The sequence below is a fragment of the Rhinatrema bivittatum genome, chromosome 2 (assembly GCF_901001135.1).
Source record: "Rhinatrema bivittatum chromosome 2, aRhiBiv1.1, whole genome shotgun sequence".
Lineage (NCBI taxonomy): Eukaryota > Metazoa > Chordata > Amphibia > Gymnophiona > Rhinatrematidae > Rhinatrema > Rhinatrema bivittatum.
Window position 1 is genome coordinate 103,644,399 of NC_042616.1, and position 16,670 is coordinate 103,661,068.

The 16,670-nt window shown below is 43.7% G+C and overlaps 1 protein-coding gene across 3 annotated transcripts in view; it reads right to left on the reverse strand.

The window, feature by feature from the left end:
* The window catches only part of NCAPG2 (non-SMC condensin II complex subunit G2), a 327,980-nt gene that overhangs the window by 72,686 nt on the left and 238,624 nt on the right, over nt 1-16,670 (reverse strand). For all 3 annotated transcript variants that reach the window (XM_029588506.1, XM_029588507.1, XM_029588508.1), the window contains one exon: nt 7,708-7,807. In XM_029588506.1, coding sequence (XP_029444366.1) covers nt 7,708-7,807 — 100 coding nt within the window. The remainder of the gene's footprint in view (nt 1-7,707; nt 7,808-16,670) is intronic.

Here is a 16,670-nt window from a genome sequence, read left to right on the forward strand (position 1 = left end):
AGTCCTAACCTCTTTATTCTTTCCTCATAGGAGAGCTGTTCCATTCCCTTTATCATTTTGGTCGGTAATTTTGATTCCTGAGATGGTGAGTTCTCAATAAATCCACCATATTAAAATGGGGACTTTTTAGTTATCCCTTCTAGGGGCAGCATGTCCCCATGCTGTTTCCGGTTTTCTGTTCGGTTTACTAAGGGAAGGACCCTTGACCTCTAAGGATGAGGCTTGGAATTTTGATTACCGGCGCAGACTCGCTCCCTGAGTGGCTGGTGCTGGGCAAAGGGGGCTTGCCGAAGCGCAGCAAGCCCCCTTTTCCAAGCACCGGCCAATCGAGCGGCGCACCATCACTCCGACGCCACCGCATCACTCCCCCCCTCACCGGACGCTGTTGATTTAGTATCCCAAAGTTCTGATCATAAGTCAGTTTAACATTTGCTAAAATTATATAGAAAATTATTTTTTCCCTTAAAAATATGTATAAAAAAGGGGGTGTCTTATACGCCACTGCGTCCTATACGCCGGCAAATACGGTACTTAGTTTTTGGGAACTTGCCAGGTTCTTATGGCCTGGATTGGCCACTGTTGGAAACAGGATGCTGGGCTTGATGGACCCTTGGTCTGACCCAGGATGGCATGTTCTTATATTCCTACTTTAATGCATTCTGATATGTATTTTTAGAGAGCAGAATAAGAAAAATATACAAGGTTGTGAAGAGTTTTACAAGGCACTGTACATTCCATTTTCCAATCTAAAGAATGCATGCTATTTTATTTCTCCTTGGCTGCCTGCATGTGAAAAATATACACATATTTAAAGAGAAACAATCTAGGTAGATTCATGTTGAAAACTGGCTATAAGGTATGTGATATGCCAAATTGAATGTCGGTATAGAAAAACAAATAAATAAATAGGGTATGTGCGGTAATAGTGTGCACAGAACTATACAACGAGGCAGCTGCCAAAATGCTTAAGTTTCTATGAGACTGCATAGGGGGAGCTGAATCTCTCTCAGATCTTTTGTTTAGGTTGAATCACAACCTACTTAACAAGAGTTAACCGCTTTACTATACTAAGTGCTACAAAAAGATTTTAGATTTCTAATGAACTTTTAAATCAGCCTTTCAGGCAGGTTCCATGTCTCTTCTTTTTCAGAGCTGCAGGGCTCAGACATGTCCCAGGTACAATGTGCTGAAGCACAAGAGAGCTTGGACACTAATGCAAAGGTAACTCAATGGCAATTGAGAAACTGAAAGTACAGCTTTCATACAGTCTGTAACAGGAGGTACAGCTTTATGTGTAGATTTTTTTTTTTGTATTTAAAGCTTTTATTGTGAAGTTTGCAAAATATAAAAACAACATTCAAACAGAAAAAAAACCAACATTTTTTAAGTGTGCAATCTATTCATCCCACCCCCCTCCCACCACCAATCAGGCTTTGGTCATGCAAAGCTTGACATGATCAAAATCAAACATCTTTATCTATGCATGGAACGCACGGTAACAAAGCATTATGAGAAAGCTAAAACAGCATTGTTGAGGATATGGACAGAGTACAAAGAGTGAAATAGTCATGCAGGTCGGCTGGTGTCATGGTCACAACAGAAGAGAACAGTTCAAAGAGTCCTAAAGTCCTGGTATATGACATGACACTAAGAAGAAACAAGAATATCAAAGGGACTTAGTGTATCACAGATTAAAGGGTACCAGAAATTTGATACCAAGAATTAAAAGGAGCCCAAAGGGCCCGGTAAGTGGGCAGACATTTTTGGCAAAGGGCTGTGGTGTTCCAATGCTTGTAGGTTGCGTAAACGTCGTATGATTATTTCTATTGATGGTAGTTGATGGCTCCTCCAGTTGCATGCTAGTGCTATCCGGGCTACTATGTATACTTGCTGGCAGAATCATTGAGAGTGTGTGGGTATACCCTCTATAGGTTTCCCCAGGAGTGTGTTGGTCGGATCAACAGGGACATCCCGTCCCAGGATGTGGGAAAGCCAGTCCGCCACCTTTTTCCAATAGGGGGTGATTATTGGGCAGCTCCACCATATGTGTAATTAAGTACCCACTTGTCTACACTGTCGCCAGCAAACATTCGACGAATTGGCATACATTTTATGCACTAGTGCAGGAACATAGTGCCACCGATAAAGAATTTTTAAGCAGTGTTCTTGTAAGTGAGCTGAAAGAGAGCTTTACAGTCCAGCATAAATATATCATCCCACTCTTGTGGTTGCCATGTGATATTCAACTCACTTTCCCAGGTAATCAAGCACTGGAGCATGGTTGATTGTGGTCCCTGGAGAAGTTGATATAGCTTGGAGACCGCCCCTTTTACAACTCGAGTATGTGCACAGTATGTCTCAAACATGGTTTTGTTAGTAGCTAAGTGAGAGGAAGATAGTGTTGCCCTGAGGAAATGAGCCAATTGAGCGTACTCTATATTATTTATTGTAATTTCTTGTTCTTTAATCCCCAGTTACTTGATCCAAGTTTATCCTCCTGTTCGATGTAATTGCACTCTGTCGTGCCTGTTTAATGTTATAATGTAAACCAAATTGATATGTAACATTTGCTACATGAATTTCGGTATATAAAAAAGTTAAATAAATAAATAAATACATACTCTAAAAAAGGAAGAGAGGTTGCATGATACTGCTCGGATAGGGTTGCCAGGGGTAGGACAGACCTCTGGTGTATCAACATACCCATAGTTGTAATACCCAGATTCTTCCAAGCTGAGAAAGCGTTCTTGGAAAGGCCCACTGGGAAGTGGAGATTGTGAAATAGGGCGGATGTATTTCCCACTAGTTTCATCTTCCACCGCGACCACACCCGGAGGGTGGTATGAAGTGTGTGTGTGTGGGGGGGGGGGGCGGTATATTAAAGTATAGGTCTCCAAGTGTTCCGAGGTTGCCAGAAGATTGCTGCGAGTGGCATATCTCCTAGAATCTGCTGTTTGATAAGCTGCCAGGGGGTTGGATGTGTCCTCCAGTTATGGATGTGAAGAATTGCCTTTAGTTGAGCAGCGGCATAGTACCATTCAAAGTTAGGGACACATCCTCCCACTTTCTCTGGGACAATAGAGAACAGCTCACGCTATCCTGGTCAGTCTCTTTTTCCAGATAAACGTGAAGACTTTCCTCTATGTCGTCTTCAAAATACTGGAGGAAAGATGTATAGGGAGAGTAATGAATAAGTATAATAAGTGAGGAAGGATGTTCATCTTAATTATGGCGATGCGCCCTAGCCAAGAATGGGAGTCCCTGTACCAGTGAAGTAGGTCATCGATAGCCTTGGTAATGGTATATAATTCAGATGATACAGCTGGTCCACCTCGGCATTGAGAGAAACTCCTAAATACTTCAAGGGTTTATTCGTCCACCGAAATGGTAGCTGAGGTTGCAGTAGGTGTGCGTCTGTTGCAGAGACTTTAAGCTTAAGGATTTCTGATTTCTCAAGGTTCACTTTGAAACCAGAGACAGAGCTGAAGCGCTGGATAGCCACCATCACTGCAGAGAGGGAAGTTTGGGGCTAAGTGTAAAGAGTACATCATCAGCAAAGGGTCATTTTGTATTGTAGCTCACCCAGGTGGACCCCCTGAATATTTGCGTCCTTCCTAATGGTAGATGTAAACGGTTCAAGAAAAAGAGCGAAGAGCAAGGGGGAAAGTGGGCATCCCTGATGGGTGCCCCGTGCTATTGTGAAGCTAGCTCCATATCCTCCGTTAACCTTTACTTGGGCGGAGGGTTGATGGTACAATTGCTGCAACCACTGCAAAATATATTCCCCGAACCCCATTTTGGCTAGGGTTCATAACAGGAATGGCCAATGCACCATGTCAAATGCCTTCTCCGCGTCGACAGCTAGACGCACGCTCAGGATGGCTTCCTTTCAAATCCACCATATATAAGATCTATGGTGCGGCATACGTTATCCTAGGCAGATCAACCAGGTATGAACCCCACTTGATCATGATGCAACAATCCCGGGAGTAGTGTGTTGAGGCGGTCCGCCAAAATATGCGCCAATAACTTGAGATCAAGATTAATTAAGGAGATGGGGCGATATGACCCGCATAAGGTAGGGTCTTTTCCAGGTTTAGTGATGACTGAAATACCTGCTGTGTTGGAGTGAGGCCCCAGCATCCCACCCCCTCTCAGAGCATTAAATGCTTCTACTAACCAGGGTGCTAAAGTAGTGGAGAAAGTCTTATAATATTTACTAGATAAGCCATCTAGTTCAGGTGCTTTGCCAGACTTGAGGGTTTTGTTTGTTGTACTTCCAGCAAAGTGATGGGGCTATCCAGCAGCTGTTGTGGGGGAGAGGGTGGTGGGGGTCAGTGAGGGAAGTGATGTAGAGTTTAGGTATTGATCAATATCTGTTAATGAGATATCAGTGCGGGCGCTATACAAGGCGGCATAGAATTGGGTGAAACATTGAGTAATGTCCTCAGTGCTAGTTACCAGAACTCCCTGATCGTTTTTAATCTTGGCTATGCTGTTACGGAGCAGCGTGCGTTTGAGACGCCTTGTTTCCTCCCTCGAAGTAGATTTGTTTAGTGATGTTCATGGCGTTGGCTAATTGGTCATTGTCTAGAGCTTGGAGAGACTGGCGAGCTATTGATAGCTGCTTAAATACAGAGGGCGTTGAATATAACATAAGCTGTCAAGTTAAGGTTTTGATATTTTGTAAAAGCTGAGACCTTTTTTGCCCTCTGCTCTTTTTACAATAGGAGGCTCTGAAAATGAGCTCTTCCTGCACAAATGCCTTAGAGCATTCCCAAATCATCGTGGGGGTAGATTCTGATGGATTCTGGTTTTGAAAATAATCCAACAGTAAGCGTTCGACCGATTTGACGTATATGTCATCCTCCAGCAGGCTCTCGTTTAGCCACCAATATTGAGTACCTCTGGACATATCAGGAATATTTAAGTCCAGTCATATTGGGGCGTGGTCGGACCAAGTTATTGGTTCTATCTCCACTCTCTTGATGTTATTTTGTATACTTTTATCTACCAGGAGATAGTCGATACGAGTGTAGATAGAGTGAGGATGTGAGTAGAAGGTATATTGGCGAGAGTGTGGGTACCGTTGGCACCAGACATCGATAATACTCCAGTTATCCATAAGATGAATAAGTGACCATCGGGCTACACCCATGTTTGGTGTCCCTAAACGAGAGGAGTCAATACTGGGTTTAAGCATCCAGTTAAAATCACCACCAACGATCAAGTGATGATCTGCTTGCTGAGCTAAACGGTCCTCCAGTTGTTGCAGGAAGGGCACCTATGCAGTATTGGGAGCATAGACATTGACTAAGGTAAAGACCACGGTCCCTATCCGAATAGTGAGTATCAGAATGCGACCCTCCGGGTCCGCATATTTATGTAGCATTTCATGTACTACGGTAGATGAAATTAGGATAGCCACTTCCATGTATTTAGCCCACACAGAGCCAGAAGTAAAGTATTGCGATGGGTAATTAGAGTGCTTAAGCAATTTTTCATACCTTGTTTTCAGGTGAGTCTCTTGCAACATAGCTATGTCTATGTGGAGATTGTTTAATTCTTGATAGAGAAGTTGGCGGTTTCTATATGTTTGTAGTCCTTTTACATTCAAAGATAAGAATTTAACCATTTTTCAGTAGATACATCTCAGAAATGTAATAGAGAAAAGCAGTCCCATAATCCTAAAAAAAAATGCTATATAATATACAGTATGAATAAAGAATATACATACCCTTTTATGTTGGTTTTTCCCCAGAATAAACCAATAGTCTGCCCAACCTTTCCGGCAGATCATCCCCATAGGGACATAGGCAAGCGTGAAGAGCCGATATGCAGTCACAACGTGGCCCCCCCATGAACCCCCCATCCCAGTTTCTCATATGTAACAGGATATAACAGACTAACATTAATTGTGAATTTCCATAAGAAAGAAAAAATATCAAGAGGAATTCAGGACTAAGTATAAGTGGAGAAAACATCTCTGCCTGTCCAGTAATTCCAGTGAACAGCAACTTTCAAGGTAATCAGCAAAAATGTTACCCAAGGTATAATAATGAGTTGCAGGAGATTTCCTCCCGGAAAAGTTATTCAACCCTGGTCGTTTAAGGACGATCCGCGCTCCTCAGATTGGTAATGCAGGCTTAGTCAACCATTGGCCACTTTTTGCCAGTGAGGGAAATTGTCTCTCTATGGCAGGGCTGCGTTTTTTTTTTATCGGTGGAATAAAGGTGACCGGCAGGCCCGCAGACTTAAAGGCCTCTGCTGCCTCTGAGAATCTTTAGATAGGTGGTACCTTGCACGGAAAAGGAAAAGCCAAAAGGAAAGGTCCACCGATAACGGACCTGGGCCTCCCGGTAATGCCCATGTAGCTTCCCAGAGCTCAAAATGCTTCAAGGTGATTGGTGCCAGGTCCTGGTAGATTGTGATGGTGTGGCCTTCCCACGTCCGCGTGGAGTGCTGCCTAGAGGCTTCGTATTTTTGCGTTTTCTGAGGAAAGTCTCGAAGGCAGAGAATTATGTCGCAGGCTTTATTATCCGCCTGGGGGCCCAGTGCCGTGTGAACTCGCTCAATAGTAATTATAGGGGGGGTTCTTTCGATGCAGTAGTCGGCTGTTCAGAGGAGGCTCCAGCGAGGAAAAAAAACTAATTTGCCTGGCAACCTCGGCGGGGTCTTTATATGAATCAGTCTCAGGAATGCCTCTTATTCTTAAATAATTCCTCCGAGAGCAGTTTTCGATATCCTCCAGTTTTTCAAGGATTGCCTGGTTTTTGTTCTGTAGTAATTGACATTGTGTGTTACATGACGCCATGTTGGCTGCTTGGCCCTCAGCACGCTGATCCAGTTCGTCCACTCTGTTTCCTAAGGTTGCCATTTCTTCCTTTAGGTCGGCCATGGATGCAAGTAGCTCACTTTTGTGTTGACGAAGGTCGGCGCAGAGTTCCATGAACCAGCCTTGGATCTCGTCTCGGCTGGGGATGTCTTGAATATTTAGAGTCGGTCCCAGCTCCGAGGACTCATCACCACCGCATGCGTCATCAGGTACTCCCGCAGCCCGTACCTCATCTGCCTGTGACTGCTCCGGCAGCTGCTTCTGAAAGCCTTAATGTTTTAAGTCCGCTGTTTTTTTCTTGGTTGCCATAGTAAACAGTTCACAATACAGTTGCTGGAGAAATATTAGTCCTGTTTTTCAATTGTGAATTAGGACGGGATAGAGAGGGCTCGAGGTTGGGAGCTCGAAGCTCACATGTCCATCCACAACGCGCGCTCAACAGCGCCCCCTATGTTTAGATATTTTAATAATTTTTGTTATAGGTTACAGAGAGGATGAAAAAATAAAGATTTATGTAGCAAACTGGTATCAAACACTGTGAGCAGTCCATATGCTTAAAGGCAAAGACACCAAAGATTCAATCTTAAGACACCTGAATAGTGGTGAAGTGTCTGCCTTTAAGCAGTTTGCTACATATATCTTTAATTTTTGATCCTTATATCTGTAATGTGCCTGTGACATTGTTGGTTCAAGAGGTACCTTTCTTGCAGAGTAAGGGTTACTAAAAATCAAGGAAGCAATAGTCTTTGCATTTTTATAAACAGAGGATAATGATCACTTTTTGTAATTAAAATTAGAATTTTAATCAAAGAAATTTCATTCTACAGATATGGCAACACTTCTTCAATAAGATACATAAAGTTATTTAATACCTGTGTTTGTTATTGCAAATGTAAGGTCTAGAAGTAGAGTCTGAAAACTCGAATCTCCAAGGCCGACCATTAGAACATCCTTACACACCATTAGATATGCCTGGAGAAGAAAACCAAACACACACGTGATGCATTTAATCATGGCTTCAGTAGTTTAAAAAAAAAAATAAGGTGAAATTACTACTTATCTGATATTTTATTTTCCTCTAAGACAGGCAAGCCAGTCCACAAAAGTGGGTTATGCACTCCTACCAGCAGATGGAGTTCAACTGACTCGCTAATGTCACACTCATGTAACCTTGCACTGACATCAGCCTGCCAGTATACTTGCAAAAGCCAACTGTGGACAACTAATTAACACTAAAACAGTAAGTCCAGGAGCTGAAGGAGGGAGAGGGGAGGATCGCTGGAGCTCTACAGGCGGCGGTAATAACACAATTAAGAACTGTGACCAGCTGGGCTTATTGCATGACATCACTGCCTGAGCCGGGGCTTCAAAACCCCACGAGAAGCGGCGCATAGACGCCGCTGGCACACGTGGCTTAGACCGGCTTTGATTGCTTGAAGAATTTTGTTTGGGTATATGGGGCGTAAAAGGAAGGCTAAGGCCTATACCTCATCTCCAGTTACTCCTAGGCTTGGGCCGATGGATGCCCATCTGAATAGACAATACGCCGAGATAGGACTGTAATAGAGACTCTTTTGAAGTCTCCTTAAGTCCTGGCACAGGATCCATGCCTTCACAACCCCCAGGAGCAGCAACCGTGGATAAACCCACAGGAAGTGAGACTGCCAATGTAAGTAGCGAGGAAGTACTACCCAAAGAGATAGATTCTAAATCTCTACAATCTTTGTCTTCCCTCCAACAGGAAGTTGATAATGGTATTCTATCTCCATTTCAAGTAAGCATCCAGGCAGCAGCCGTGGATGCATCCAAAGTAACTTTGGGGGATTTGTGGAGGATGTTATTAAAACTTGATTCTAATGTTACTCAAATGAACTCTTCCCTTTCAATGATGGCTAATAGTAATAAAGTGACGATTACTGAACAAGGAAAAAAAATTGATAGATATAGAAACAAAGGTGAATAATTTAACAACTAATGTTCAAATATACAGAGTGTTGAAACAATGTGAATCTCTGATAATGTGATCTTGCACAATGAAATAGAGAATTTAGAAAACTTGATGCGAATTAAGAACTTGCGTTTTGTTAATTTTCCTTATACAAGGTTATTGTCTTCTTCGAGATGTTTATAAAATACCTCAAGGAAAATTTGGCTTATAAAGAGGATGAGATCCCCTCTATTTCTAAAATCTATTATTTTCCTATAAAATTAGTTGACAACCCTAGGGGACTAGATGATTTACAGTCCCCAGGAGTATCAACATTTTTGGAGGACACTTTAGACATAATAAATAAAAGGACAACCTTGTTTGTCTCTTTTGGATTAGAAAAGGATAAAGAGTTCATATTTGACAAATCCTTAAAAAATCGTGATATGTTATTTTGTGGACAAAAAGTATATGCTTTCCCAGATGTATCTAAGGCTACGCAAGGTCGTAGAAAACAGTTTCTTATGTTGAAGGCCAAAGCGTTGGAATTAGGGGCAACTTTTTATTTAAAGTTTCCCTGCCAATGTTTTGTCAATTATCAAGAGAAAAAGTTTATCTTTACTTTACCTACACATATGGAGAATTTTTTTGAGGGATAAAGAATTAGAAAAGATGAATCAGGTTCAAATAACGGAAGTGGGTTAGAAATTTGAAATAGAATCCTCTTCATTCTCAGCATATTTGCTTTCTTTTTGAGTAATTATTGTCTAGAATGGCTCCCTTTATGGGATAAAATGTGCTAATTTAAAATAATTATGTATGTAAGCTTATTATGAATGTATTATGCTTATGCACAATTTTATTTACTTTAAGTTTGAAAAAATATTTATCACTTGATGTGTGACTGAGAATTAATAAAGTATAAATCATTTAAAAAAAACAAAAAAAACCAGTAAGTCCAAACTTAAAAACACTACCTTCCCCAACCATTCACTTTTTTTTTTCTTCCAGTGAGCAAAGCACTGGACTCAGATAAGAAGGAAATGCAGCAGCCATAATAAACAAAGATACACTTTTCCAGGTCCCTCGATGACCTGAATTTCTGCATCTGCCTTTGAATTCTGTCACCAATATCCCTGAGAAGGACAAACAGAAACACAGTACAGTTCAGTAATGTACAGGCAGCCCAGGGCGGGATTGTGGGCTAGCCTGCTTGTCCTAGATGAAAGGAAATTATCAAATAAGTAGTAATTTCACATTCCTCTTCATCCAGGCACCCCAGTCCACACAAGTGGATGTAGCAAAGCTACTTCCTCGTAGAGTGGAAGGATGCCTGCGCTCCCTTCAACACCATTTCAGCAAAAGACACATCTTCCCGAACCCTAACATCATACAATAATGCTTGGAGAAGGTATATAATGAAGACCACGTCGCTGCTCAGCAAATCTCCGGAGATAGCAACACTCTGTCCAAAATACTGCTTGTGCTGTCATCTAACAAGGCATAATTAGCCTAGGTAATGCCATATCCACATCCACCTAAGCCGCTGTGATCACATTCTTAATCCAATGTGCCACTGTGGTATGAGAAGTCGTTTCTCCCTTCTTCACTATTTCATGAAGTACAAAGAGTCGATCTCTTCTCTGCAGAGTCTCAGTAACCTTAAGATAATGCAACATGTCTCCACACATCCAAGGGATGCCACATCCAAAATTCATCACATCCACCACACCAACCGACAACAGCAAAAATATGAACTGATTGAAAAGAAAGTCAGATACCAACTTGGACATGAAGAAAAGTACAGTCCTAACCTGCATTCTGGTGTAAGCACCAGAAAAGGGAAGCTACCAAAGAGGAAGACATATAGGGCCTGCCAAAAAGGTCTGGTCCCAAAGTGTACAGGTATCCGCACTGGCGGTCAAATATGTTCCACACCCTTAAAAAATCTATACATTTCCAGATGTGATGAAAAAAAGGTCTCCCTTGAACATGACCCCCTATACCAGGCCAAAGCTGCCACTTGTACCTTCAGTGTACTTAATGCAAGCTCATTATTCAAACCTTTCTACCAAAATAAAAGAAATCACCGCTGTGATTGGAATAAACTGCCGGTCAGGAGATCCATTCACAAAGATCCTCCAGACATGCATGTACGCCAAGGATGTAGAAAATCTTTATTTTTTCCTCTTGCAACATAGCACTCACTACTGTCATGTAATGACCCTGCTTCAACAGTCTAGATCTCTCAGGGGTCACCCGTACGTCAAAACCAATTTGGACTTTCATGGAGAACCAGCCCTCATCACAGAAAATCCCTGCGCAACAGTAGCCGCCACAGGCTGTCGGCGACCAGGCGCTGAAGATCCACATATCAAGGCACCTTGACCAGTCTGGGGCCACCAGAAAAGCTAAGCCCAGGTGATGGTCTGTTGCTGGTAGTAATCTGCCAATCAGAGGCCACGGAGAAAACACAGAGCATTTGGTCCTGTGGCCCACTTTGACCAAGAACAAAGTTTGAGTGCCTAAGTTTAATAGTTAAAGTAAGATACCTTCACTTTTTTCCATCAGATTCAAAAAAAGGACCGATCAGATGGGAAAGAATGAGATAAAATGCCTCATTTGCCAGTCCCATTCCACCTGGATCAAGAACATTATGGAAGTGACAATCCACCAGAACATTGTTGAGTCTCGCTATATGACATGCCGGACTACCCACAGCAGGAACACATCCACTTCCAGAGAAACAGATTGATTTGTGGCTCCCCCTTGACGAGGCGTTGTCTGATATGACCCTCTCAGGTCTCCTATTCAACTGGTCTGCAAACATCAGCAATACTAACTGAAACTCAAGCCTCAAATTGATTGATAGACCACTGCCCCTGCAACACCAGTTCCTGGCAATAAGATCCTCAACCTTGAAAACGTGCACCTGTGGTGCCCACTCTTTAATCAGGAATCTTCAGATCTGTTCCCACGCTGAGATGTTCCCTCTATATCCACTAGAGTAACCCCTTCACCTTTGATGGGTACATCAGCTGTATCTTATATTGCTGAGATTGGGGGCTTCACCATGACACCAAAATCCTCTGAAGCAGTCGTATGCAAATTCTAGCCCATGTAACTAACTCCAAGGTAGCCGCCATAAAACCTAGTGTCTGCAAGTAAGCCACACAGTTGGCCAATCTGCAAATCACAGGACTCATGCCTGTGCACAATGTTTTCTGATATGCTGCTCCAGAAGGAATACCTTGTCCTGAAATGTGATGAACTGGGCGCTTAAGTAGTCTAGCATCTGAGAAGGCTGTAAGATGCTCTTGACCAGAATGACAACCTATCAAGTTGCTAGCAACTGAACCACTTTGCGAGACCCAGTGTGGCTCCCCGCTGCTGACTTAGCTCTAATTAATCAGCCATCCAGATAAGGATGAACTAGGATGCCCTCCTTGCAAAATGCAACTGCTAACACCGCCATTCCCTTGGATAAAAAGATCCTGTTGCTGTAGCCAAGCCAAATGTTAAAGGCCTGAAATTGGTAACGGTGGTCAAGTACTGCGCAGCATAGAAATTGCTGAGGCTCCTTCTGAATGGCGATGAGAAGATATACTTCCAGCAGATCCAGGGAAGTGAGAAACGCTCCCTTTTTTACTGCCATGATCACCAAATGCAAGGTTTCCATTCTGAAGTGGGTAACTTGCAGAAACCCAGTGACCCATTTGAGATCCAGACTGAGGCGGAAGGACCCTTTCCTTTGTTTTTTTGGTTGGGGGGGGGGGGGGGGGGGGGAATCACAAAATAAATGGCAAATCTACTCATACCTTCCTGTTACATGCAGAAACCAGAAAGGTGTCAGTAATTGATCAGATAAATTCCTGATCACAGAGTCCTCTCAAAGCTTCATTGGGAAGAACGAGAAGTCCCGCATCTAGAGTTCCCATCCTTTTCTTGGAAAGAAAGGACTGGGAATTTACCGAGTGTGAGAACTCTGACTCCCCAACACTCCATTCAAGCACAACACCAAGAGTCACGAAAAACAACCCCTAGAAAAAGAATCATGAAACTGGCTTCTTGTCTTCCAGCAAACAAGGGAGCATGGAAACAATTCCCCACTCCTGGATCCAAGGGATAAATGCCGGCTAGGGATAGCCCTCATTAGGAATTATATCCTGGATAACAGCACTCGAGGGGAAAGAGGAGAGAAATTATCTACTAGGTTTTCCCTCGGGGAAACTGTAAAACCAGCACCTGTGGAATCAGAACACCAGACTTTCCATTCTGTCCATTAAGGCCAGCCTCCTGACAGATTTGTCCTCCTGGGCCATACCAAAACTTCGTCAAGGCTAGTTGCCTCACTCCCATAGTAACCTGTGTCAGAAGCACCTGATTGGGTTCCTTGCTGAAAATGTGGGGAGCCTGCATGTCTCTATGGACCTGATAGATCACAGAGTCTTCACACAAGCATTTTATTGCCCAAACATGACATCTCGGATGAAGTGATCCCCCTGCTAACCAGAAGGAAGTGGAAGGGGTAAATCCTCTATTCTATGGTAGAGGCCTGATACAGAGATACCAACATTAATGAACGAGTCCTTTAGCCCAAGGCAAAAGCTCAGAATTGTCTTGTATCTGTCTTCCCTCTTCTTTCCCCCCCCCAAGAAGATTTTACCCCTTCTAAGAGGGAGAGGAAAACACCCTATTTGAGTACCAGGAATAAAGCTGGTTCCCCCAAAAGCAAAGTCATTATCGCTGTGGGAACACGGACATTACCTGGGAACTTGTCTCGAAGACTAAATACTAGTATAGCTAGAAATACACTAGCTCTCCATAGACGGGAATCAATGGAGAGGAACTCTATCCTGGACCATCCCCACTTCCAGCTCTCCCCTCTTATCCATGCAGTCTTCAAAATGGCTGCCACTGTTCCTGCAGTTAACATACCATCTGCGGGAGAATACCTCAGGCGGCCACCATCTCTGAACACCTAAATGCCACTCTCATGGGGCACGGCCTACCCTTCTAGAGGCGGTGACTCAAAATGGCTGACCATCCTCTCCTGGCTCTGGCTGCCTGGATCACCAAATTCAAACCCTTCCCTTCAGGATTTCACCATTGCCAGCGCTGCATCTCGACTCTGCTACAAGCCAGAATTGGAGGGAGCCTGAGAATAGGACCAACTCAGCACCAAAGCATTGTGGTCACAAAGTGGCTACCACCTGCACCTCAGAGCACACATCTTCTACAGGAACTAACAAGGCGGTCAAATGCATTTACCTGCACAGTCATTCTGCCCCTCGGCCATAAAGAGAAAAAACCCCTTCCTTTCCACAGTATGGAGCCTCCCTGCCGAAGCTGATATTCGTGCCAGCACCTCTTGCAACATTCATGCTGTCAGCCCCATATAAATTAAGAACCATCCTTCTCCCCATGAGGCTGTCTTGCCATCCCACTGTCCCAAAGACACGCCCTTTTGCGGTTGGAGCCCTGGGAAACAGAACCACTGCCACATGAAGCTCTGGCCACTCTCATAGCATGTGCTATATATATAAGGAAGAAAACAGAGGCATTAAATTACTCACGGACCAGGGATCAGAGCCTGCTTTACACTTCAAGAGCCACCTTTCATTCTTGTGGAATTCACTCGACTGAGGGAGAAGGGCCCAAACCTTCACTGAAGGAGCCTGAGCAGAGGCCAATAATCTGATGGGTCATGCTCAACTGTGAAAGGGAAAATCATCCTTTCACTGCAGGAGCCACCTCCAGGCCTCTCATCCTGATAATCCGGCCTAGCACAAAATGCATGTCCACCATCTGCTGGAAACAGAGAATACTGGCAGGCTGTCAGTGCAGGGCTATAGGAGTGTGAAATCTTCATCTCCATCTGTTGTTAAGCGTATATAACCCATTTGTATGGACTGACCTGCCTGGATAAAGACAAATACAATTTTTACATAATACTTTATTATTTAAATATAAGGTTAAGTAAAAACCATTCAAAATCTACTACAGTACAAGAGAAACTAAATAGATCAACTCTGATAAAATCCTTCCGCTATTGCTTCCAAGTTAGTATGAGCAAAGTAAAAATATGATAATAAGTCTATTTTTGAATCTACCATTTTCCTTCTCCCACTCCCCTCCTTTTACTGTACAATTAACGTTGGTATATGTTTGGGGTTTTTTTTTCTCTTTGAGATTGTATCTGTCTATATAGTGCTTACTGTAATTCATTGTAGAATAACTTAAATGCTAAAAAACAGTACACAAAAATATGTACTCGCCTGTGGAAAATAAGGAATGGAAAAAAGATTTTAATGTTTTATTTTAGAAAACAGATAAAACACAGTTGCTTACCTGTAACAGGTGTTCTCCTAGGACAGCAGGATGTTAGTTCTCACATGTGAGTGACATCATCAGATGGAGCCCGGAACAGAAAATGTTTGTCAAAGTTTCTAGAAGCTTCGACTTGCACAGTGAGCATGCCCAGCATGCCACATCTGCACGTCCACGTGAGGTCCCCTTCAGTCCCATAACAGAGAAAAATCAGAGCAAAAAAAAAGAAAACAACAAACTGGAAGAACCACCCATATTCGCGGTGAGGTGGGCAGGATTCCTGAGGACTACCATCCTGCCGTCCTAAGAAAACACGTTACAGATAAGCACCTGCGGTTTCTCCTAGGACAAGCAGGATGGTAGACCTCTCATATGGGTGAATACCAAGCTCCAGGCTGTCTCCTTTAACAGATGTGACCAACTGGTGCTGAACAAAGTGCCAACGGGCACAACAACTGCGGCTCTGTTAGTCAGTAGGGGACTACCTGGCTTCAACCAGGGGTACACTAAGCAGGAAGAGTTGGGGTCAGGTCTGTAAACGATTACGCAGGACAGACTGACCAAATACACTGTCCTGTCGCCCCTCTTTGTCTAAGCAATAGTGAGCCGCAAACATGTGAAAAGAACTCCATGTTGCAGCACGGCAAATTTCGATAACGAGGATTGCACAGATTGAGCTTTGATGTGGCCTGCCAATTGAAGGCTCGCTTATGCATAGCAGAAGGCGATACAATCTGCCACCAGTTGGATAAAGTCTGTATACCCACTGCCATTCCCAGCCTATTGGTGTTGAAAGACACAAAGAGCTGAGTGGACTGTCTGTGTGATCTAAATAGAAAGCCAAGGTCCTCTTGAGGCAAATTATGAAGAGCCTGTTCCCCTGGGTGGAAATAGGGCCTGGGTAGGTGGGTAAAAAGATGGACTGACCGATGTGAAAATCAGTCACCACCATAGGGAGGAACTTCGGGTGCATACGCAAGACCACACGATCATGAAAAAACCTCGTGTATGGCGGATACATAACCAAGGCCTGAAACTCACTGACACCATGAGCCGAAGTAACCACCACTAGGAACATTACTTTCCAGGTGAGGAACTTCGAATAGCAGGAACGCAAACACTCAAAGGGAGGACACATGAGCCGCGCAGGATAATGTTGAGGTCCCAGGATGCAACAGGAGGCAGTCCCCTCATAAACGAACCTACTAAAGGCTGCACAGATTATGGGTGTGCCAGCAACACCTCAGTGGTACGCACTAACAGCGCTAAGATGGACCCTGACTGAGCTGGTATGAAGCCCGACTCGGAAAGGTGCCACAAGTAGTCCAACAGCTTGGGAAGGGGGGATGTGAATGGATCCAAGTCATGCCCCGCACATCAGGTGGAGAATCTTCTCCATTTCAAACTATGACTTTCTGGTGGAAGGCTTTCTAGAAGCCACCAGCACCTCGGAGACACTGTCCGGAAGGTCCAGGGGCTGGAGAATTAGGTGCTCAACATCCATGCCGTCAGGGCCAATACCCTGAGGTTCAGATGGTGCAGGGTTCCAAGTTATCAGATCAGGTGCAGTCCCCAGCC